The 23993-nt window shown below is 46.6% G+C and overlaps 1 protein-coding gene and 1 non-coding gene across 3 annotated transcripts in view; both read left to right on the top strand.

The window, feature by feature from the left end:
* The window catches only part of NCAPD2 (non-SMC condensin I complex subunit D2), a 32971-nt gene that overhangs the window by 8556 nt on the left and 422 nt on the right, over positions 1 to 23993 (top strand). Inside the window, exons 3-31 of one of the 2 annotated variants that reach the window (XM_054238052.2) lie at positions 988 to 1063; positions 1498 to 1556; positions 2036 to 2217; positions 2517 to 2659; positions 5726 to 5853; positions 5926 to 6049; positions 6234 to 6381; positions 8266 to 8463; positions 8802 to 8936; positions 9028 to 9115; positions 9208 to 9388; positions 13431 to 13555; positions 14237 to 14476; positions 15261 to 15435; positions 15695 to 15779; positions 17781 to 17914; positions 18241 to 18373; positions 18458 to 18542; positions 18619 to 18786; positions 19044 to 19216; positions 19916 to 20027; positions 20107 to 20230; positions 20308 to 20463; positions 20803 to 20980; positions 21081 to 21175; positions 21638 to 21718; positions 21890 to 22073; positions 23458 to 23584; positions 23689 to 23844. In XM_054238052.2, the coding sequence (XP_054094027.2) occupies positions 988 to 1063; positions 1498 to 1556; positions 2036 to 2217; positions 2517 to 2659; positions 5726 to 5853; positions 5926 to 6049; positions 6234 to 6381; positions 8266 to 8463; positions 8802 to 8936; positions 9028 to 9115; positions 9208 to 9388; positions 13431 to 13555; positions 14237 to 14476; positions 15261 to 15435; positions 15695 to 15779; positions 17781 to 17914; positions 18241 to 18373; positions 18458 to 18542; positions 18619 to 18786; positions 19044 to 19216; positions 19916 to 20027; positions 20107 to 20230; positions 20308 to 20463; positions 20803 to 20980; positions 21081 to 21175; positions 21638 to 21718; positions 21890 to 22073; positions 23458 to 23584; positions 23689 to 23844 (3993 nt within the window). The remainder of the gene's footprint in view (positions 1 to 987; positions 1064 to 1497; positions 1557 to 2035; positions 2218 to 2516; positions 2660 to 5725; positions 5854 to 5925; positions 6050 to 6233; positions 6382 to 8265; positions 8464 to 8801; positions 8937 to 9027; positions 9116 to 9207; positions 9389 to 13430; positions 13556 to 14236; positions 14477 to 15260; positions 15436 to 15694; positions 15780 to 17780; positions 17915 to 18240; positions 18374 to 18457; positions 18543 to 18618; positions 18787 to 19043; positions 19217 to 19915; positions 20028 to 20106; positions 20231 to 20307; positions 20464 to 20802; positions 20981 to 21080; positions 21176 to 21637; positions 21719 to 21889; positions 22074 to 23457; positions 23585 to 23688; positions 23845 to 23993) is intronic. The other variant, XM_078338705.1, reaches the window with a different exon arrangement.
* Positions 1630 to 1958, top strand: LOC118144729 (small nucleolar RNA U85). The gene has a single exon (XR_004729468.1). It is a non-coding gene; the product is annotated as a small nucleolar RNA U85 (small nucleolar RNA).

Genomic DNA, 23993 nt, shown 5'->3' on the forward strand with positions numbered 1-23993 from the left:
GTTTCTAATACACTTTTTGTAATGCTAAATTTTAAAAAGCAGAACAGAGAAGTGAATATGTGATATGAACTCAACAATGGAAATACGATATGTAGAAAATGGACTGAGAAAAATTATGCTGTTATAACTGAAAGCCTGAGTCTGGACATTTAAAATGAACAGAAATGTATTGGCTCACAGTTTTTTCTGGAGACTGGGAAGTCCCAAATCAACGCACCAGTAACTGGCAAGGGCCTTCTTGCTGCATTGTCTCAAGGCAGAAGGCAGAAAGGCACAAATGAACCTGCTCCCTAGAGCCCTTTTTATAATGGTATTAATATATTCAAGAGGGTGGAGCCCTCATAATCTAAACACCTCCCATTAGACCTTACCTTCCAACACTGTCATGTTGGGGATTATATTTCCACCATACGAATTATGGGGCACATTCAAACCACCTAACATGTGCTAAGTATTGTTCTGACTGGTTTGCATGGATTATCTCAATCAGTTTTGACATTCATACCTACCATTGACCCTTGAACAATGTGGGGGTTAGGGACGACAACCCCTGTGTAGTAAGAAATCTGCATATATAACTTTTGACTCCCCCAAAACTTAACTACTTAAGGAGACCTGACAACTAAGTGCATTGTGGGATCCTGAAGCAGAAAAAGGGCATAAATGGATAAACTTTTTTTTCTTTTTTAAGATCCTGAGTTTGTGTTCACTCCTAACTACTATAAGTTGGACAAGTCATACAGCCACTCTAAGATGTAAAATAGGGTTAATGCTGTCCCCTTTAGCTCAGGTGTGGTGAAGCTCAAACAAGGCTCTAGTCGTAACAAATACGTCGTCATCATTATAGGTTACACTGAAGTGAACTGTTTGTCTCTTTTTTGCGTGATTCTACCAATAAAAACAACAAACTGAGTTTTCTGCCATGGGTAGAATTTAATAAAAAGTCCTCTCTCTCTTCCAAATTTATTAATTTTTTCATCTTCATAGCATTTCAGGCTGCCTTCCGAGCTCAGGGGCCCCTGGCTGTGCTGGAGCACTTTGATACTATCTACAGCATTTTACAGTAAGTGAAACACCCAGCTGGTACTTTAAAAAGAACTGGTGGGCCAGGCGCGGTGGATCACGAGGTCAAGAGATCGAGACCATCCTGGTCAACATGGTGAAACCCTGTCTTTACTAAAAATACAAAAAATTAGCTGGGCAGCCTGGGTAACAAGAGTGAAACTCCGTCTCAAAAAACAAAAAAGAACTGGTGGCTGTTTGTCCTAATTGTGCATGTTAGTCCTGAAACTTCCTAAGTTATAGGTTCACTGATAAATGCTTCTGGGTATTGATGTCTCTACTGATGAGCATGTGCCCAACCTGCCTCATATTTATTCAGTTGAACAATTTCACATGTGTTTTTTAACATTATATTCCACAGGTTAGATCTGATCTCTTAGAAAGGGCTCTGCAGTCTCCTCCCTATCTCACCCCCACACTTTCTTTCCCTCATAGTCACTTTCGAAGTATAGATCCTGGCCTCAAAGAAGATACTCTGGAATTCCTGATAAAAGGTATTTGTGGGTCAGCGGGTAGGGGATGGAAGGTGTTTGTTGTCATTTGTTTATTATTTCCTGCATTTTATCAGCCACATGATGATATCAAGGCTGTTGTGATTCAGTTGGTTTGGCTAAGCCCAGGGACCTTTGGCCTTTAAAGGTCTGTAATCTTGGTGGGCAATACAGAGTTATGTGTGTTCACTGTAAGGGCAGACCAACAAGAACTTTTTCCTACTTTTGAGTTACCTCTTTATAATAGGGGTGATTCTTCCAGTTGCTGGAGAGAAATTTTGGTAACTGGAGGGAGAGAGTAGGAACAGGGCATGTTCAGGGTATCATGGCCAAGGGTCCCAAAGGACTTAGCTCGTATTATGACCACTGAGAGATGAAACATAGATCTTTGGTAATCTGATGGCTGCAAGTACTGGGTGTTTTGAAGTTGGGGTATATGAAAGAAGTGAGTGAAACTGACTCCAAGATTCTACCCCTCATAGTGGTATCCCGCCACTCCCAGGAGCTTCCAGCTATCCTGGATGATACAACCTTGAGTGTATCAGATCGAAATGCTCATCTAAATGCCCTCAAAATGAACTGTTATGCTCTGATACGACTCTTGGAAGCCTTTGAGACCGTGACCAGCCAGACAAACCTCATGGACCTGGACCTTGGTGGGAAGGTAAATTTGAAGTTTTGGGCTCACTTTATATGGGGTCTGGGGAGCTAGGGGAACGGATGGGAAACGGGAATCCAGTGATCCTATGAATCCTTTCTGTCCTCATTGAGAGTTTAGGAGGAAGAACCCAAAAGTATCACACATTTTCTTCCTAGATAGATAGCACTGTGGAATGTATAATACTTCTTCCATATTACCTTCTATCTTGTCTTGATACTGGATTATTTGGGCACTCAGACTGGCAGATATTGACCCTCTTTGTTCCCTTATTTTTTCCTCAATATATACATGATCCTTTTTAGGGTAAGAAAGCTCGGATCAAGGCAGCCCATGGCTTTGACTGGGAAGAAGAGAGGCAACCAATTCTTCAGCTTTTAACACAGCTACTTCAGTTGGACATCCGTCACCTGTGGAACCACTCAATAATTGAAGAAGAATTTGTCAGGTGGGTAGGGTGGATGGCTACAGATAATACTGAGCTGTGAGAGTGAGGCTCTGTTGCTAGATATGCCCTTTTTTTTCTGAGATGAAGTTTTGCTCTTGTCACCCAGGCTGGAGTGCAATGGTGCAATCTCAGCTCACTGCAACCTCCACCTCCTGGGTTCAAGTGGTTTTCCTGCCTCAGCCTCCCGAGTAGCTGGGATTACAGGCGCCTGCCACCACACCCAGCTAATTTTCATATTTTTAGTAGAGATGAGTTTCTCCATGTTGGCCAGGCTGGTCTTGAACTCCTGACCTCAAGTGATCCACCTGCCTCAGCCTCCCAAAGTGCTGGGATTAGAGGCATGAGCCACTGCACCCAGCTGATCTGCCTTTTAATACTTCATTTCATCCCTTAGTTCTTTTTTTTTTTTTACACAGAGTCTTACTCTGTTGCCCAGGCTGGAGTGCAGTGGTGTGATCCCAGCTCACTGCACCTTAGCCTCCCGAGTAGCTGGGACTACAGGTGCCTGCCACCATGTCCAGCTAACTTTTCTTTTTTTTTTTGAGATGGAGTCTTGCTCTATCGCCCAGGCTGGAGTGCAGTGACATGATCTCGGCTCACTGCCACCTCCACCTCCCAGGTTCAAGAAATTATCCTACCTCAGCCTCCTAAGGAACTGGGACTACAGGTGCCTGCCACCACACCTGGATAATTTTTTGTATTTTTAGTAGAGACGGGGTTTCACCATGTTGATCAGGCTGGTCTCAAACTCCTGACCTTTTGATCCGCCCACCTCTGCCTCCCAAAGTGCTAGGATTACATCATCCCTCAGTTCTATCTGTAATAAAAGTATAATCATAACATGGAGTTGCTAAGAATTGGATAATGAAATGTTAGAAAGTCAGATGAATCCCTTTCATCTCTAAATGCCCGTTTCTTTATTCCTAAAACAGTACTTACTGAGAATCTCCTAGTTGTGCAGCTGGCACCATTAGAGGCACTGGAAACAAAAGTTTCTGCCCTCTTAGAGTCTGTACTATAGAGTCTATTTTTAAAATAAAAGTTTGATGGAAGAAGGTTGTGATTTTTAAATCAGCTACCCTAGGCCAGGCACAGTGGCTCACATCTATAATACCAGCACTTTGGGAGACCAAGGAAGGTGGGTCACCTGAGGTCAGGAATCAAGACCATCCTGGCCAACATGATGAAACCCTGTCTCCACTTTAAAAACACACACACACACACACACACACACACACACACACACACACACACACACATTAGCTGGGTGTGGTGGCAAGTGCCTGTAATCTCAGCTACTTGAGGCTGGGGCAGGAGAATCACTTAAACGCAGGAGGTGGAGGTTGCAGTGAGCTGAGATCACAACATTGCACTCCAGCCTCGACAACAAGAGCAAAATCCTGTCTCAAAAAAAAACAGATAGCTAGATCAATCAATCAGCTACTCTAATAAGACTTCTCTGAGATGGTGACATTTGAGCAAAGACCCAGAGGAGGTGAATGAGGCCTGTGAGAATATGTGGAGGAATAGCAAGGGCAAGGAAAAGGAACAGCAAATGTGAAGACCTTGAGGAGGGAGTGTGTCCAGCATGTACTAGCAATAGCAAGGATGCCAGAGAGCTGGCAGCTGAGAATGGAGAAGAGGGCTAGGCTATGAGGCCATGGGAGCAGTGGGGAGCCAGACCGCAGGTTCTTGAGGGCATCATTGTGTCTTTGGCATTTCCTCAGAGTGAGATGGACCCTGGGGTTTCCAAGCAGGGCAGTGAGGTGATCTGACTTGCACTTTAACAGGGCCATTCCAGCTGTTATATTGAAATAAACTATGGAGGGAAAGGGGAAGCAAGAGACCCGTTAAGAGGCTTTTCCGGTAACTCAAGCAAGAGATGATGGTCTCTTAGACCAAGGCATGGCAGTGGAGATGTGGAGAAGTAGTTGGGTTCTATACTTTTTCCTTAAAGTGGAGCTTACAGGATTTGCTAACAGACTGGGTGTGAGGTGTGAGGGAGAGTCCAATGAAGGATGACTCTCCTGGGTTTTGGCCTGAGCATTTGGAAGACTAGAGTTACTGGCAACTGAGATAAGGAGAAGGCTGTGAATAGGTGTTTTGGGAGGAAGATCCGAAGTTCTGTTTTAGACACACAAAGTTTGAGGTATTTTTATTAGCCACATAAAGTTGTCAGATTCGGCTGTTGAATATATAGATCTGCACTTCAGGAAAGAGGTCTGAGCTAGGGATAACACATTTGGGAATATAATAGTATTCAAAGCTGTGAGACTGAATGAAATCAGTAAGTGTAGCCAAAAGAGAACAGAAATCCTCGAACTGGTACCCTAGGACATTCCAGCATTAATTAAGAGTGAGGAAGCTGGGTGCACGGCTCTCATGCCTATAATCCTAGCATTTTGGGAGGCTGAGGCAGGAGGATCGCTAGAGCTAGGAGTTTGAGATCAGCCTGGGCAACATAGTGAAATCGTGTCTCTACAAAAAATAGAAAAATTAGCTGGGCATGGTGGAGGCTGAGGTGGGAGCATCACCTGAGCTACAAGGAGGTCAAGGATGCAGTGAGCTATGATCGTGCCACTGTACTCTAGCCTGGGCAACAGAGGCAGACACTGTCTCAAAAAAAAAGAGTGTGAGGAACTAGCCAAAGAAACTGAGAAAGGAGTCTTGTTCTTGTGTCCTGGAAGCCAGATGAAGCATTTATTTCAAGAGGAAAGTGAGTAACTGTATCACATGCAGCTGTGAAAGCTGAATTGAGATGAGGATTGAATCAGTTGTTATATTTAGGAATGAGAAGTCATTGGTGACTTTGTCGTACTTTTATCATATATCCAGGTTCTTTGTCAGCATCACAGCTTGTTGGAAGTTGGTAATCTTGAAGGAAGGAGTACCTAAGTGGGGTCAGCAAAGCAAAGCAACCTGGTATAGAAGGTCATAGCTAGAATAAAGAAAACTAGAAGACCCTGACTTTGGGAGCAGTAGGGATAGTGAATGAGGCAGGGCAGGGCGCCAATATAAGTGGATCCAGACAGCTGCTTTCATCATCTCACACTCTTCCTTTCGCAGTTTGGTTACTGGCTGTTGCTACCGCCTTCTGGAGAATCCCACTATTAGTCACCAGAAGAACCGCCCCACTCGGGAAGCCATAACACACCTGCTTGGTGTAGCCTTGACCCGTTACAACCATATGCTCAGTAAGTCACCTTTCACTTTGCCCTGCCTTTTTTCATTTTGCCCATAATTTCTCATGCTTAGTACTTCCACAGGTGCCACGGTGAAGATCATCCAGATGCTGCAGCACTTTGAACACCTGGCACCTGTACTGGTCGCAGCTGTGAGTCTATGGGCAACTGACTATGGAATGAAGAGCATAGTGGGAGAGATTGTAAGGTGACTCTTCCATCTCAAAGTTTCTCTTGCTCATTTTCTTCAGGGAGGGAATAAAGAAAGATTGGAAATACATTGTCTGTGCAGCAGTAGCTTCCTTCAGATATTAGATACCTGTCTTACCTTCCCTACTGGGAACTGAATAATTGAGCTGTGTTGCTGTGGCTGTGTTTTCTTCTCTGTGTAGAGAGATTGGACAAAAGTGTCCCCAAGAGTTGAGTCGAGATCCTTCAGGGACAAAGGGCTTTGCAGCATTCCTGACAGAATTAGCAGAACGTGTCCCAGCTATCCTGATGTCTAGCATGTGCATTTTGCTAGATCACCTGGATGGAGAGGTAGGTGGTCCCCTAGGGATCTCTAAGCTTCTTCCGCGGATTTGAAGTCCAGTATTGAAAGGCTGTTTCTTAACAGAACAAGAAAGTAGCTTTGACAAGTTGTGTAGATTTATCATTGTGACATTTCCTTTCTGTAGAGAAGCAGGTCAAGTTTGTTGAGTAAGGTGCTTTTTATTAATCTATTAGTCTTTCAATTCATATTGCTTTTATCCAGTTCTGGTAGGAGAGATGACATTTCTGCAGCTTAAGTCTAGTAAGAGCAACTCAGCTTTGGTTTATTTATTTTTTATTTTTTGGAGGCAGAGTCTGGCTCTGTCGCCCACGCTGGAGTACAGTGGTGCCATTATAGCTCATTGCAGCCTCGATTCCTGGGCTCAAGCAGTCCTCCCACCTTAGCCTTCCAAGTAGCTGTGACTTCAGGCACATACTACCATGCCCAACTAATTTTTTTATTTTTTTGTAGAGATGGAATCTTGCCATATTGTCCAGGCTAGTCTCAAACTCCTGGTCTCAGGCAACCCTCCTGCCTCAGCCTCCCAAAGTGCTGGAATTACTGGCGCTGCCATGCCTAGCCCTCAGCTTTGATTGAGTCCCATGTATTTCTCAGGATAAATCATCTTCCCACCAACTGGCTTGCCTTACTTTCTCAAACCATGAGCTTTCTCAAATCAACCCATGTCATCTCTCTCAATTCTCTCTCATCCCTGAATGCTAACCTGGCTGATTCCCAAACAGATGTTAGGTACTCGTAGGTGAATGTCAAGGACAAAGACAGTCCACATGTTCATCTAATTTACTCTTTGTGCAAGACCCTATTTTTTGGTTCTTGGCCGGGCAAAACCTTAATCTTGCTTCTCCATCAGATTATGTATTGGACTTCTTGGCACCCTAAGGCTGATTTCCATGTTTCTGTCTCATTTTCTGACAGTAAAGCATTGGAAGGAGAGTGGGAGGAAAAGGAGGGGATATTTATTAGTAAGAATCAAAGGCTTTGAGGCTGGGTTTGGTGGCTCACGCCTGTAATCCCAACCCTTAAGGGAGGCTGAGGTGGGTGGATCACTTGAGGTCAGGAGTTCAAGACTAGCCTGGCCAACATAGTGAAACCTGGTCTCTCCTAAAAATATTTTTAAAATTAGCTGGGCGTGGTGGCACATGCCTGTAAGCCTAGCTAGCAGGAGGGTGAAGTGGGAGGATTGCTTGAACCCAGGAAATGGAGGTTGTAGTGAGCCAAGATCACACCACCCTACTCCAGCCTGGGTGACAAAGCAAGACTCCGTCTCAAAAAACAAAATGGCCAGGAGCAGTGGCTCATGCCTGTAATCCTAGTACTTTGGGAGGCCAAGGCAGGCGGATTATGAGGTCAGGAGTTCGAGACCAGCCTGGCCAACATGGTGAAACCGTGTCTCTACTAAAAATACAAAAATTAGCAGGCGCTGGTAGTCCCAGCTATTCATGAGGCTGAGGCAGGAGAATCGCTTAAACCTAGGAGGCAGAGGTTGCAGTGAGCCAAAATCGCACCACTGTGCTCCAGCTTGGGCAACAGAGAAAGACTGTGCCTCAAAAAAAACAACAACCACAAAGGCTTTGAGACCTCAGCTGAAGGGTAGTCATAAATGCTTTTCAAGTGTGTGCTGGTAAGTAGATGTGATTTTTATATTCAGCTACTACTGCCATGCTTTCCTGTGTGAGTCCTATGAAAAAAAATGGTTTTTGGCACTTGTTTGTTCCAGCATTCTCTGAGCAAGAAGTCCTCTTTGGGATTCAGCTTTTTCCTTTGACCTCAGGATCAAATACCTAGCCAGTTAATCAGAAAAGTTACGGCCAAGCACAAGCAAGCTTCGCCTTGACTAAATGCCTTATCCCCTCTGTGCACCTGTCTCTTAGAATTACATGATGCGTAATGCTGTGCTAGCAGCCATGGCAGAGATGGTACTGCAGGTTCTGAACGGCGATCAGCTGGAGGAAGCAGCCCGAGACACCAGAGACCAGTTCTTGGATGCTTTACAAGCCCATGGCCACGATGTCAACTCCTTTGTGCGGAGCCGTGTTTTGCAGCTCTTCACCCGAATTGTCCAGCAGAAGGTAAGCAGCCTTCTATGTGGCAAAGACATATGGTAGGCCTCTCTATACCAGCGTAAAGAAGAATCCAGTGTTGAAGGTAAATGTCTGTCCAAAGAAGTCTAGAATTCACTTTTTTATTATCAGTAATAAAAGTCTTCCTCTACCAAGGACAAGGATGCCTGGCTCCCTCTAAGGACTCCAATGTGTCTTGTCACTACAAGGAGCACTCCTAATTTATATTCTGTAGAAAGGTTTTTTAGAGTGAGTGAGTAGCTCAATTTGGAGTATACTTAAACTCATCTTGAACAAAATGGATGACATGGGACTTGAGCAGCTTCTTCTCTTCCTCCTCTACACAGGCTCTGCCCCTGACACGTTTCCAGGCAGTGGTAGCTTTAGCTGTGGGACGTCTGGCAGACAAGTCAGTGCTAGTATGTAAAAATGCCATCCAGCTGCTGGCCAGTTTTCTAGCCAATAATCCTTTTTCCTGCAAGGTAAGTAGACTTGGTCCACCAAAAGAGAAGGAATTAAATGGAAACAGGGATGAAATTATATCATTTACTGACCCTGCTATTCATTTTATAGCTTAGCGATACTGATCTTGCTGGACCACTGCAGAAGGAGGCCCAGAAATTACAGGAGATGAGGGCCCAGAGGCGAACTGCAGCTGCTTGTAAGTAGTTACTGCCTCGGAGTGCTAACCCCAGGCAGGCTTCTTGCAGTCAGAAACCCCAGTGAAAGAGACTAAGTGAGACTGTCATTCAGCTGCAGTGCTGGACCCAGAGGAGGAATGGGAAGCCATGCTGCCAGAGTTGAAGTCTACCCTGCATCAGCTTCTCCAGCTTCCCCAGGAAGAGGAGGAGATTCCTGAGCAAATTGCCAATACAGAGACCACTGAAGAGGTGAAAGGACGCATCTGTCAACTGCTTGCCAAAGCTAGTTACAAGTAGGCAAAACAATGGGATATTCTTCATGTTGATGCTTAGAGTTAACTTTTGAGAAACTAACATAATGTTTCTTTTAAATGAACTGCACTCAGATATGCTGCCACCAGATGATGGTAGATGTTTTCATGTAGCAATGGTATGACCGTGCATAGTCCACAATTAAGCATGTGTTTCTACTTTATAAATGTTTCAAGAAACTACTGGAATAATTGAATGTTAACAATATTATCAAACATTAGTCCTCCTTCAACTGAAGAAGAGCGCCTATAAGTTTGTAAGTTCTAGTTGTATGATCTTGAATAAGTTGCTTGAATTTTTGGGCCTCAGTTTCATTATCTGTAAAATAAGAAATTGATTAGATCTTATGATCTTTAATGACTTTCTAATTCCAAATTTCATGAGCTAATAATATCAAACTTGCCTAATACTACCTTAATCTTCAAACCTCCTATGAATCCTGATCTTAGAGAAAAGATTTCTCCTAGTGTTTTTGTGACTCTAAAACTTCAGAACAGCTTAACAACAAAAGCCCTTATAGCTGACAACAAGTGGTGGTTTTTTGGTTTTGTTTTGTTTTTTTGAGACAGAGTCTCACTCTGTTGCCCAGGCTGGATGGAGTAGAGTGGCAGGATCTCGGCTCACTGCAACCTTCACCTCCCGGGTTCAGGCAATTCTCCTGCCTCAGCCTCCCAAGTAGCTGGGACTACAGGCGCACGCCACTACACCCAGCTAATTTTTGTATTTTTAGTAAAGACGAGGTTTCACCGTGTTGGCCAGGCTGGTCTTGAATTCCTGATCTCAGGTGATCCACCCACCTCAGCCTCCCGAAGTGCTGGGATTACAGCCATGAGCCACTGTGCCCAGCTGCCAACAAGTATTCCTAAACCTCAGCCACAGGTTATTTGTTATTTATTTACTTCTTAACTAACTGGGCTGTTTTTAAAAGGCTAGAGAGTGGCTTGTTTGATGTCTCTTTACTGTCCTCTTTTTTTTTTTTTGGAGACGGAGTTTCGCTCTTGTTACCCAGGCTGGAGTGCAATGGCGCGATCTCGGCTCACCGCAACCTCCGCCTCCTGGGTTCAGGCAATTCTCCTGCCTCGGCCTCCTGAGTAGCTGGGATTACAGGCACGTGCCACCATGCCCAGCTAATTTTTTGTATTTTTAGTAGAGACGGGGTTTCACCATGTTGACCAGGATGGTCTCGATCTCTTGACCTCGTGATCCACCCGCCTCGGCCTCCCAAAGTGCTGGGATTACAGGCTTGAGCCACCGCGCCCGGCCTTTCTTTGTTTTTTTTTGTTTTTAATGGAGTCAGGGCCTTTGTTGCCCAGGCTGAACTTGAATTTCTGGGTTGAGGTGATCCTCCTACAATAGCCTCCCAAGCACTAACTGGGACTGTAGGTGAATGCCACCGCACTTGGCTTAGAATAAAACTTTTAATTTTAATTTAATTTTACTTATTTATTCCTTTTGAGACAAGGTTTCACTCTGTCACCTGTACTGGAGTGCAGTGGCACAGTCAGAGCTCACTGTAGCCTCCACCTCCTGGGCACATGTGTTCCTCCCACCTCAGCCTCCCGGGTAGCTAGGACTACTGATGGGTACTACCACCCTGGCTAAGTTTTTTGTATTTTTTTTGTAGAGATGGGGTTTTGCCATGTTGCCCAGGCTGGTCTCAAACTCTTGGACTCAAGGGATATGCCCACCTCGGCCTTTCAAAGTGCTGGGATTACAGGCGTAAGCCACTGGGCCTGACTTAAATGATTTTTTTAAAAAACAGCTTTGTTAAAAGCTGAAATATACTTTTAAAAAATTAGGGGCCGGGCGCGGTGGCTCAAGCCTGTAATCCCAGGACTTTGGGAGACCGAGGAGGGTGGATCACAAGGTCAAGAGATCAAGACCATCCTGGCCAACATGGTGAAACCCCGTCTCTACTAAAAAATACAAAAAACAATTAGCTGGGCATGGGAGCGCACGCCTGTAGTCCCAGCTACACGGGAGGCGGAGGTTGCAGTGAGCTGAGATCACGCCATTGCACTCCAGCCTGGCGCCTGGCAACAGAACAAGACTCTGTCTAAAAAAAAAAAAAAAAAAAAAAATTAGGTAGTATGGTTTACATGGTGCAAAATTTAAAATTACAAAAGGGCACGCCCTGAAAAGTCCCCTCCAAACCTGTTTCCCAGCCACTTAGTTCCCCTTCCCACAGGAAGGCAATGTTAATAATTGGGGCTAGGTGGGGTGGCTCACACCTGTAATCTCAATGCTTTGGGAGGCTGAGCCAAAGATTGCTTGAGCCCACAAGTTTGAGACCAGCCTGGACAACATGGCAAGAAGAAGATAAAGTGCAGACAAACATGTTTGCTTTTTTCCCCCTTTTACATAACTGATAGAATTCTCTACCCGTTGATCTACCGTCTTGCTCTTTTCACTTAACTATGTGTCTCAGTGGTTTCTTTTTTTCTTTTTTTTTTTTTTGAGACGGAGTTTCGCTCTTGTTACCCAGGCTGGAGTGCAATGGCGCGATCTCCGCTCACCGCAATCTCTGCCTCCTGAGTTCAGGCAATTCTCGGGCCTCAGCCTCCCGAGCAGCTGGGATTACAGGCACGCACCACCGTGCTCAGCTCATTTTTTGTAATTTTAGTAGAGACGGGGTTTCACCATGTTGACCAAGATGGTCTCGATCTGTTGACCTTGTGATCCACCCGCCTCGGCCTCCCAAAGTGCTGGGATTACAGGCTTGAGCCACCGCGCCCGGCCCTTCAGTGGTTTCTTAAAATATTTATGGCTGGGTGCAGTGGCTCATCCCTGTAATCCCAGCACTTTGTAAGGTTGAGGCAGGAGGATCACAAGATCAGGAATTCAAGACAAGCCCAGCCAACATGGTGAAATTCTGTCTCTACTAAAAATACAGAATTAGCCAGGCGTGGTGGTGCGCATCTGTAATCCCAGCTACTTGGGAGGCTGAAGCAGGAGAATCACTTGAACCCGGGAGGCAGAGGTTGCAGTGAGCCAAGATTGTTCTACTACTCTCTAGCCTGGGTGACAGAGCAAGATTCCATCTCAAAAAAAAAAAAAAAATTATACATGGCCGGGCGTGGTGGCTCACGCCTGTAATCCCAGCATTTTGGGAGCCTGAGGCTGGTGGATCTCTTGAGGCCAGGAGTTTGAGGCCAGCTTGGCCAACATGGCAAAACCCCATCTTTACTACAATTACAAAAATTGGCCAGGTGTGGTGGCACATACCTGATATCCTAGCTATTTTGGGAGCTGAGGCATGAGAATCACTTGAACCCAGGAAGTGGAGGTTGTAGTGCACCAAGATCATGCCACTACACTTCAACCTGCACAATAGAACAAGAATCTGTCTCTAAAAAAATATATAGATTTATACATAAATAGTTTCCCACTCTCCTTTTTTTTTGAGAGAGAGGGTCTCACTCTGTTGCCCATGCTGGAGTACAATGATAAGATCACAACTGATTGCATCTTTGCTCTCCCAGGCTGAAGTGATCCTCCCACCTCAGCTCCCTTGAATAGCTGAGCCCACAGGTGCACCCGACTAACTTTTTTTACTTTTTGCAGATGGATCTCCCTGTGTTGCCCAGGCTGATCTCGAATTCCTAGACTCACGTGTCCCCATTATTTTTTACGCCTACATAGAATCTTATTGTATGGATGTGCCTGAATGAACTGATTATTGAAGGTTCATTGTTTCTAAACTTAGGAAAGTTTTTAAACAGGTATTTGGAATAGGTTTCTGATTTGAAAACTTTAAAAAGTCTTATTGGCGTGTTTTTGAAGACTCGTAATGCCTTGTAGCTTCAGAAATAGGAAAAGTGTTTGCAAATGAACAATTGGGAAAGAGAATAGGAAAAGTGTTTTGAACCCCACCCCTTAGTAGGTGTCGCACAACTTTTTAAACGTGTTAAGAGCTCCTCTTCTCTGAGCAGTAGGTCCAGGGACTTGATAGAGTCATGAGGTAAGCTCCCTTACAAATGCAGTAGCATCGTTCTGGATGCTGACAGGCTGGTGTTCTTTCAGACAGGCCATCATCCTCACTCGAGAAGCCACAGGCCACTTCCGGGAGTCCGAACTCTTCAGTCATACAGACCCAGAGGAGTCAGAGGAGACCAGGCTGTTGAATATCTTAGGAATTATCTTCAAAGGTAATTGTTTTCCTTTTTCAGTCAATAAACAGCACACATCAACTAATAACTGAGCATTTACTTTACGCCATCCATTGGCCTGGCTAAGAACCTGGTGCTGAAAGAGCCCAGAGATGAATTGGCATTACTTCTGCTCTGGAATGGAAGCAGCCCATGGACCTAAGATTGATAGTCACAGGGTGACTGTCTAGAACATAGAGGGCTTTAGGTTTGGTTTTTGAGAAATTAAGATATTTTAGAATAGGTTCTAATTTCATGTCTTCACATTGTGGAAAGAAATATCCAGGGCCAGGTGTGGTGGCTTACGCCTGTAATCCTAGCACTTTGGGAGGCCAAGGCAGGAGGATCACTTGAGCCCAGAAGTTCAAGATCAGCCTGGGCAACATGGCAAAACCCCCATCTCTACAAGAAATACCAAAATAATTAGCCAGGTGTGGTGGCATATGCCTGTAGTCCCAGCTTGGAAGGCTGAAGTGAGAGAATCACCTGAGCCCAGCGAAGTTGAGGCTATAGTGAGCAGTGATCATGCCACTGCACAGCCTGGGCAACAGAGCGAGACCCCCATCTCCAAAGAAAAAAAAGAAGGAAAATATATAAATATCCAGGGATGTTGACAGCTGTTGGATTCTCCTGTATCCCCTTGAACAAACGAAACCATCCTGTACTTCTCTAACTCCTTAGGCCCAGCAGCTTCCACACAAGAAAAGAATCCCCGGGAGTCTACAGGAAACATGGTCACAGGACAGACTGTCTGTAAAAACAAATCCAGTGTGTCAGAGCCTGAGGAATCGAGGAGAAATGATGAACTGGTGAAGCAGGAGATGCTGGTGCAGTATCTGCAGGATGCCTACAGCTTCTCCAGGAAGATTACGGAGGCCATCGGCATCATCAGCAAGATGATGTATGAACACACAACTACAGGTATGCCAGAGTCCTCTTCTGTAAGAACAGGCTGGGGTTCTTTTGTATTTTTAAATTTTTTTAAATTTTTGTTAATTATAGATATGGAGTCTTCCTATGTTGGCCAAGCTGGTCTTAAACTCCTGGGCTCAGGTGATCCTTTTACATCAGCCTCCCAAAGTGCTGGTATTACAGGTGTGAGCCACTGTACCCGGCCGTGGATCTTGGAGTTCCTGCCCATATTTTATTGATATAGCTTATCTACTCCTTTAAAATGCAGGGCTTCTCAGTTGGGCACAATGGCTTATGCCTGTAATCCCAACACATTGGGAGGCCAAAGCAGGAGGACAGGTTGAGGCCCAGAGTTCGAGATCAGCCTGGGCAACGTGGCAAGACCCCATCTCTACAAAGAAACAAAAATTAGCTTGGTGTGATGACACACACCTGTAGTTCCAGCTACCGGGAAGGCTGGGGCAGGAGGATTGCTTGAGCCTAGGAGTTTGAGTCTGCAGTGAGCTATGGTCATGCCACTGCAGTCCAGCCGGAGCAACAGAATAAGACCCCGTGTCTTAAAAAAAAAAAAGGCAGTGTTTTTTATTTCTATTTGCTTCCTCTAGCCACTTACAGCTTATACATTTTAATGCATATAGTATTTCATGATAAGGCATTATAGGAGGAGTCGACATTCTCAGGGAAAGTGAGGAAGGCCTCCACTTGCATCTTGCTACATTCAGAAAGGTTCTGTCTTTAGGTATTGGGGAAGTTTTGCCAAGTAGATGGGTGACATTTATACATGTTCTCTCAGTGGTACAGGAGGTGATTGAATTCTTTGTGATGGTCTTCCAATTTGGGGTACCCCAGGCCCTGTTTGGGGTGCGCCGCATGCTGCCTCTCATCTGGTCTAAGGAGCCTGGTGTCCGGGAAGCTGTGCTTAATGCCTACCGCCAACTCTACCTCAACCCCAAAGGGGACTCTGCCAGGTATGTGGGGTGCTTTCGCCTTTGCTGACTTTTCCAAGGTCAGCTTCTCACAGGACTTCCCTTGTCTCCTAAAGGAAGAGGTAGGTGCATTTCTCCAGAGGAGTTCAGATCCATAGGCAGTCCATCATAATGGGGCTTGGGGTGGGGCTGGGTTCCCAGGGAAAGCAGTTATTTGACACTGGTGGGATAGCCCTAATCACTGTTTGCTAAGTTCAGCTTCCCAGTCTTATAATTACCCCTGATATCTACTGTTCCACAGAGCCAAAGCCCAGGCTTTGATTCAGAATCTCTCTCTGCTGCTAGTGGATGCCTCGGTTGGGACCATTCAGTGTCTTGAGGAAATTGTAAGGCTTCCTGCTTTCTTCCTTTCTTCGTTCAACAAGTATTATTGAGTTATTACTATGCATTTCGCAATTTACTCAGTCCCAGAAAGAAGTATAAGACTCTTTGTTTTCATGTTTCCAACTTTAAAGGAACCTGCTAGTTGGTAGTCAAAAACCACAGAACATTGTTAGAGCAATGCAGCAGGTAGATAATGAAGTGCTAGAATAAGTTTACAGGTAATGGTTGTCATAGCAATAGGATAACATCGCTCATACGGTGTTGAATATATGACAGGCACTCGCACTCACGTTACTCATGGTAACTTGTTCAATCCTCGTAGCAGCCCTCTGAGGTGGTACCTGCATTTTACAATGAGAAATCTGCGGCACAGAGAGGTTAAAGAACATAGCTGATTACAGCTAATTAGTGGCAAAGATTCAAACTCGGGCAATAAGAGCTCTAGAAAATATACTCTTGGCTGGGCACAGTGGATCATGCCTATAATCCCAGCACTTTGGGAGGCTGAGGCAGGCAGATCACCTGAGGTCATGAGTTCGAGACCACCCTGACCAATATGGTGAAACCCTGTCTCTGCTAAAAATTAGCCAGGAACAGTGGCAGGAGCCTGTAGTCCCAGCTACTCAGGAGACTGAGATAGGAGAATTGCTTGAACCCGGGAGGTGGAGGTTGCAGTCAGCCAAGATTGTACTACTGCACTCTAATCTGGGCGATAGAGTAAGATTCTATCTCCAAAAAAAAAAAATTAGGCCAGGCGTGGTGGCTCACACCTGTAATCCCAGCACTTTGGGAGGCTGAAGCAGGCAGATCACGAGGTCAGGAGATCGAGACCATCCTGGCCAACATAGTGAAACCCCATCTCTACTGAAATATAAAAAGTAGCTGGGCCTGGTGGCGCGCATCTGTAGTCCCAGCTACTCGGGAAGCTGAGGCAAGAGAATTGCTTGAACTCGGGAGGCGGAGGTTGCAGTGAGCCAAGATCACACCACTGCACTACTGCCTGGCGACAAAGTGAGACTCTGTCTCAAAAAAAAATAAAATCATCTGAAAAAGATAATAAAGTTGGGAAGTAGGCTGGAACTAAACTATGGAAGTCTCTGAATGACTTCAGGAGTCTAGGACTATAACTGTTAGCCAGGCACCCAGCATTTTAGGGAGACAATTCTGCTTTGTAGCATTTGCATTGTGGGCACAAAGAGTGGAGGTGGCACTAATCTCCAGCTCCCGCTGGGAAAAGCATTCCTGCCAGCCACATTTTTCTCCTCACTGGAGAAAAGAAAACAGCCTGGTGGTGGCGATTGCCCCACGATGTCATAGGCCAGTTACCTGCAGAAGCCCTACAAGAGGCAGGGGAAAGCAGCTGCAAATTGGGGTGCAGCAAAAGTGACCTGGGGGAAGCAGAGGCTGGAGAGACCGACCTATGGAACAGGAAGGCCAGTGGAGGCTGCTATAGTGGGCAGTAATGAGGGAAAGAAGGAAAAGAAGACTGGGGACTGGAGAAATTGCTACAGAATGAACTTAATGGAAGACAAATTTTTAAAGGAAAAATAGATAAGACTAAGTGACTAATTTGTATTAAAAAAAAATTGGGTGACTGAAATTTTAAGCACATGTAACAGAGAGTGTTGATACCATTGGCAAAATGAAAAGGCAAGGATGAATGATGGCTTCCATCTTAGACATGACAAGTTTGTGGTAACGGCAAGAAAATCTGTTAGAAATCTCCATACTTAGAACTATGGACCCACATGGAACTCAAAAGGTCAGTTTTGGTGTGTCACTTGAATAAATATAGTTTTGAGGGCATGAGAGTAGAAAAGTAGAGAATGGAAAGAAAAGGGCCTCTCAAGCCCCAGCTTTACATTTTGAGCCTCCTCTTTCTTTTTCCATTCCTAAGTATTACTTTTGTCCACTTCAGGTTCTCAATGTAATCTTCGGAGAAGTGGACCAAAGATAAAGGGATTGTTATTTTTTGGCTGAAGCCCTTTGTCTTTTCTCCTTAGCTCTGTGAGTTTGTGCAGAAGGATGAGGTGAAACCAGCAGTGACCCAGCTGCTGTGGGAACGGGCCACTGAGAAGGTCACCTGCTCTCCTCTAGAACGCTGTTCCTCTGTCATGCTTCTTGGCATGATGGCACGGTGAGGCTCCCACCCCAGCAGGCAGTGGGGTGGGAGAGCAAAGGAAGGTTCTGAGAAGGCTTCTTTTCCTTCAGTCATCACAGTGAGGCCCAGCTGAGCTCTGCTGTGAGTTAGCCACCTAAATGAAAAAGAAAATAGAGTACCAGCCCTCCCGCCTAGCAGAAGTATTGGGATTCAGTAAAGCAACAGGACCCAAGGGGCTTGCCCTGGGTCAGAGCCTCCCTGTAGTGTTCCAAGGCTCTAGACACTGTGTGGGGTGCTAGTACCTATCCCTATTGGCCCTTCCCCCCATAACTGCCTTTAATTCTGGGGCTTCCTTCCCCTAGAGGAAAGCCAGAAATTGTGGGAAGCAATTTAGACACACTGGTGAGCATAGGGCTGGATGAAAAGTTTCCACAGGACTACAGGCTGGCCCAGCAGGTATGCCATGCCATTGCCAACATCTCTGACAGGAGAAAGGTATGTGGAGGTGGTTCCAAACAGGAGAGTGGAGGTCCTCATGTCCACCCTATACAAGCACCCACATTGTCTTGTTCTCCACAGCCTTCTCTGGGCAAACGTCACCCCCCCTTCCGGCTGCCTCAGGAACACAGGTTGTTTGAGCAACTGCAGGAGACGGTCACAAAAGGTGAGCTCTCAGGAAAGGCCTTGGGCAGAGTTGGGCCTGTTGTTGCAGTGAACAACTTCTCCCTTCTCCACTACAGGCTTTGTCCACCCAGACCCACTCTGGATCCCATTCAAAGAGGTGGCAGTGACCCTCATTTACCAGCTGGCAGAGGGCCCCGAAGTGATCTGTGCCCAGATATTGCAAAGCTGTGCAAAACAGGCCCTGGAGAAGCTAGAAGAGAAAAGAACCAGTCAGGAGGACCCAAGTAAGTGGGCAGGGGCTGACCTACCATGGCAGCCAGCTTCTGTTTTCCTACAGGGCTGGGAGCCACTGCCACCACCACTTCCTACAACAGCCCTTGTTTGTCCAAGTTGAAGTTGGGCCAGTTCCCACCCTCATCTCTTACTACTTCACTGGTTTGAATAGCATGTGAGCAACAGGAAGATCAGTAAAAACCAAATTCAGGCTTGATGGAACTTAAGGATGTCTCTTTGCCCTGCCTTCCCTCTCCCTCTCCTCCAGAGGAGTCCTCCGCAATGCTCCCCACTTTCATGTTGATGAACCTGTTGTCCCTGGCTGGGGATGTGGCTCTGCAGCAGCTGGTCCACTTGGAGCAGGCAGTGAGTGGAGAGCTTTGTCGACGCCGAGTTCTCCGGGAAGAACAGGAGCACAAGACCAAGGATCCCAAGGAGAAGGTGTGTGACTGTCCTAAGCGCTTTCCAGATTTGTTTCATTACCTCAGCTCAGAACTGAGCTGATCGGTTCTGGCAATCTGCTCCTCTGCTATTACATGAAGCGAAGAATTTCTGCCTCTCTGTGGCTACTACCCCAGGAAAGATTCGTGTGAACACGATGAAACTATCAGTGATCATCCAGGAAGGAAAGATTTAGGTAAACGCAGAGTGTGGAGTTAGAGACCTCAGCATAAAATAGAGGCTTTTTGTCAGGCAGGGTTTGTTAGAACATGCACACACCCGCCCGCCTTTTCTACCAGCTTTCATTACCGGCCTGGCCCCAGTGGGGCCTTGTGTTCTCTCCACTAGAGGCAGTGATGTCTTACAGACAAATGAGATACAGAGCCCTGCAGCACTGGAGGAAACTGTGCTGTGTGGCTTTGAAGCATTGTCTGACATGGTCCATCTGTTTACCCTACATAGGAAGTTACGTCTTCCATGAGGAAGAGGTGTAGAAACACGCTTTGGCAGCTTAAAAACAGGGACCTCATTGTTTCCCTATTTAATTAAGGAATCCTTTCTCTTTACAGACACATTTGGTAATTCCCTAAATGCTTTTGAAGAATTTGCCTTTCTTCACATTGTTCATACAAAATAAAGTATGGGCTGGAATCAGAAATGTCTCTATTTATCCATGGTCCCCGGCTTGATTCCTTTTAGAATACAAGCTCTGATACCACCATGGAGGAGGAGCTGGGGCTGGTTGGGGCAACAGCAGATGACACGGAGGCAGAACTGATCCGAGGCATCTGTGAGATGGAACTGTTGGATGGTAAGAAAAATTGCTGCACTCAGCAGTTTCTCCCCAACTGAGATAACCTGTCCCAAACCTGCAGTTACTCTTCCAACAGGCAAACAGACCCTGGCTGCCTTTGTTCCACTCTTACTTAAAGTCTGCAACAACCCAGGCCTATACAGCAACCCCGACCTCTCTGCAGCTGCTTCACTTGCCCTTGGCAAGTTCTGCATGATCAGGTAGGCCCTGGGGTTGCTGTCACCTTCTCAAGAAAGATGGGGATGAACTTCCCTGATGATCCTCTTCTTGCCCCTAGTGCCACTTTCTGCGACTCCCAGCTTCGTCTTCTGTTCACCATGCTAGAAAAGTCTCCACTTCCCATTGTCCGGTCTAACCTCATGGTTGCCACTGGGGATCTGGCCATCCGCTTTCCCAATCTGGTGGACCCCTGGACTCCTCATCTATATGCTCGGTAAGAGATCCCTCACAACATGGTAGCTGTTCCCCAGAGCTCCAGAGTCAGTGTGAGAATCACCAAGACTCTTCCCCTAGGCTTTGGCATCACCTGGAACATCTGCTTGACACTTAACCTATACAGGCCCCTGGCTAAGAGTCACCCCAGTGGGACTGACATTTCTGGTTAAAAGCTTCACCTCTTTCCCTCACTCCGGCTTTCAACTCTAGACAGCTTTCTGACTGCTTCCGGAGTGGCGTAGCATGGGGTAATTGATTCCTGCTGAGGGCTTTTTCTGCCAGTGTTAAGGTGTAGTCCAGAGGTCTTGGTCCCCACAGCCTGCAATTCCATTCCTAGCCTCCGGGACCCTGCTCAGCAAGTGCGGAAAACAGCGGGGCTGGTGATGACCCACCTGATCCTCAAGGACATGGTGAAGGTGAAGGGGCAGGTGAGCGAGATGGCGGTGCTGCTCATCGACCCCGGGCCTCAGATTGCTGCCCTGGCCAAGAACTTCTTCAACGAGCTCTCCCACAAGGTGAGAGGCAGAGAGGCAGAGAGGCACTGAGGGCTTGCTGCAGAGGGAATATGTAGGTCACCTTGTCTCTTTAATTAACATGGCTCTGTCTGTCTTACAGGGCAACGCAATCTATAATCTCCTTCCAGATATCATCAGCCGCCTGTCAGACCCCGAGCTGGGGGTGGAGGAAGAGCCTTTCCACACCATCATGAAGTATTGTTCCCCGGGCGCTTGGGGCACATTTTCCACATAGCAGGGGCTTAGGAAGCAGACACACCTGTATTTGAATTCCACCTTGGCTACTTTTTAGCTGTACAGCCTTTGCAATAACTTAGCCTCTCTGTGCCTATTTCCACTTCTTTTGAGGCTGATGATACTTAACAGTTAGTTCTTGAAAATATTAAATAAGATAAAGTCCACATGGTGGTAGGCATACAATAGCACTCACTACATAGCAGCTGTTCCTATTAATTTCCATTCACAGTGAAAATTCCTGAGGTGGGGGGTCCTTCTCTGCTTAATGGGACAGGACAAGGGGAGTGGTGAGGCAGGCAGGGGCCATGGCAGAGAACGTCAGAGAAGACAGACTGGTGCTGAGGAGGGTCCGGAGTTGGTCTTAGTGGATAGGAGAGCTGACCTTGGGCCATCACACATCCTCATCTCCCCTTCCTGCAGGCAGCTCCTCTCCTACATAACCAAGGACAAGCAGACAGAGAGCCTGGTGGAAAAGCTCTGTCAGCGATTCCGCACAGCCCGGTATGCTGCCCTCCCCGAGACTCCTTTGTGCTGAGAGAAGCCTGTCCCCACCCCGTCGGTCTGCCCCCTGCTCTCCCCATGGTATCCCTGGGACTGGGGAGGCTGAGGGGGCAGGTTGAGCCTTTGCTAGCTGCATCTCACAGTTCCTCATAAAGCCCTTCCTATCTGCAGAACTGAGCGGCAGCAGCGGGACCTGGCCTACTGTGTGTCACAGCTGCCCCTCACAGAGCGAGGCCTCCGCAAGATGCTTGACAATTTTGACTGCTTTGGAGACAAACTGTCAGATGAGTCCATCTTCAGTGCTTTCTTGTCAGTTGTGGGCAGGCTGCGACGTGGGGCCAAGCCTGACGGCAAGGTGAGCAGCCCGGACACTTCAGCGCCTGTTGGGTCCCCACGTCTGCTGACCCTGGGCACCGTCCTGGCTCTTGGAGTCGCGCTCGCATCCTACTTATCCCCAGCTTGGTTGCAACCAAATTGCCAGAGTGACCCAAGACCAGATCTTTCTGTCTCTGATTCTTTTTTTTTTTTTTTTCTGAGATAGAGTCTTGCTCTGTCGCCAGGCACCAGGCTGGAGTGCAGTGGCATGATCTCAGCTCATTGCAACCTCCACCTCCAGGGTTCAAGCAATTCTCCTGCCTCAGCCTCCCGAGTAGCTGGGACTACAGGCACGCGCCACCATGCTCAATTTTATATTTTATATTATATAAAAATATAATTTTTATATTTTAGTAGAGATGGGGTTTCACTATTTTGGCCAGGATGGTCTCGATCTCTTGATCTTGTGATCCACCCACCTCCGCCTTCTGAAGTGCTGGGATTACAGGCGTGAACCACTGTGCCCAGCCCAATTCTTTTTTTTAAATTCCAAAAACACAACCAAAGCAGCATCTCATCCAATTCTTCTTTGTTTTTAATAGATTTTCTTTCTTTTTCAGAGCAGTTTTAGGTTCAAAGCAAAATTGAGCAGAAAGTACAGGGGGTTCCCATCTACTCCTTGATCCTACACCTCACAGCCTTCCCCACCTTCGGTATCCTGCACGAGGATGGTCCATGTGTTACAGTTGAACCTACATGGACACATCATCTCCCCCAAAGTCATGGTTTACACTGGGGTTCACCACATGAAATGACATGCATCCACCATTGCAGTACCATACAGAAGAGTTGCACTGCCCTAAAAATCCCGTGCTCCACCTGTGTATCTCTCTCTCCCCACAACCCCTGGAAACCACTGATTTTTTACTGCTACCATTGCTTTGTCTTTTCCAGACTGTATCATTGGAAAGAGACAGTATGGAGCCTTGTCAGCCTGGCTTCCTTTACTTAGCAATGTGCATTCAAGGCCCTCCATGTCTTTCATGGCCTTGTTTCTTTTTAATCATAGAAGTAACTGTGGCCAGGCGCAGTGACTCACGCCTGTAATCCCAGCACTTTGGGAGGCCGAGGCAGGTGAATTATGGGGTCAGGAGTTCAAATCCAGCCTGGCCAACATGGTGAAACCCCGTCTCTACTAAAAACACAAAAAATTAGCTGGGGATAGTGGTGGGTGCCTGTGATCCCTGCTACTCAGGAGGCTGAGGCAGGAGAATCACTTGAACCCGGGAGGCAGAGGTTGTACTCAGCCGAGATCGTGCCACTGCACTCCAGCCTGGGCAACAGAGTGAGACTGTCTCAAAAAAAAAAAAAAAAGAGTAGTAACTGTTTTCAGGCCTGCTCTTAATCTCCTCTTCTCCCTCCAGGCCATAATAGATGAATTTGAGCAGAAGCTTAGGGCCTGTCATACCAGAGGTTTGGATGGAATTGAGGAGCTTGAGATTAGCCAAACAGGTAGCCAGAGAGCCCCGTCAGCCAAGAAATCATCCACTGGTACGTAAGGCAGCCTGTGCTGGCAAGACCAGACCGCGCCCTTCCCTCCTGCAGCATTCATTTCTAAATTTCTTTTGAAAATCATATCTTTCTACCTTTTCTAGTTTCTAGGCACCAGCCTCTGCCTTCTGCAGCCTCAGACGGTGACTTTGCCACACCAGAGCCCCGCCGTACCACCCGTCGCCATCCAAACACCCAGCAGCGAGCTTCTAAAAAGAAACCCAAAATTGTCTTCTCAAGTGATGAGTCCAGTGAGGAAGGTATGATGCCCCCGCACGTCCGCCGCCCCGAAGGCACACAGCTAGGGTGTGGAGAGCTGGTTTCCATAGGACCTGCTGTGGGGGCCGCTTGTAGATGCTCTGCCCCACGCCCCATAAGGGCCTCCCCTGTACAGCTTGGATTTTATTTC

Source organism: Callithrix jacchus, chromosome 9 (genome assembly GCF_049354715.1).
Source record: "Callithrix jacchus isolate 240 chromosome 9, calJac240_pri, whole genome shotgun sequence".
NCBI lineage: Eukaryota > Metazoa > Chordata > Mammalia > Primates > Cebidae > Callithrix > Callithrix jacchus.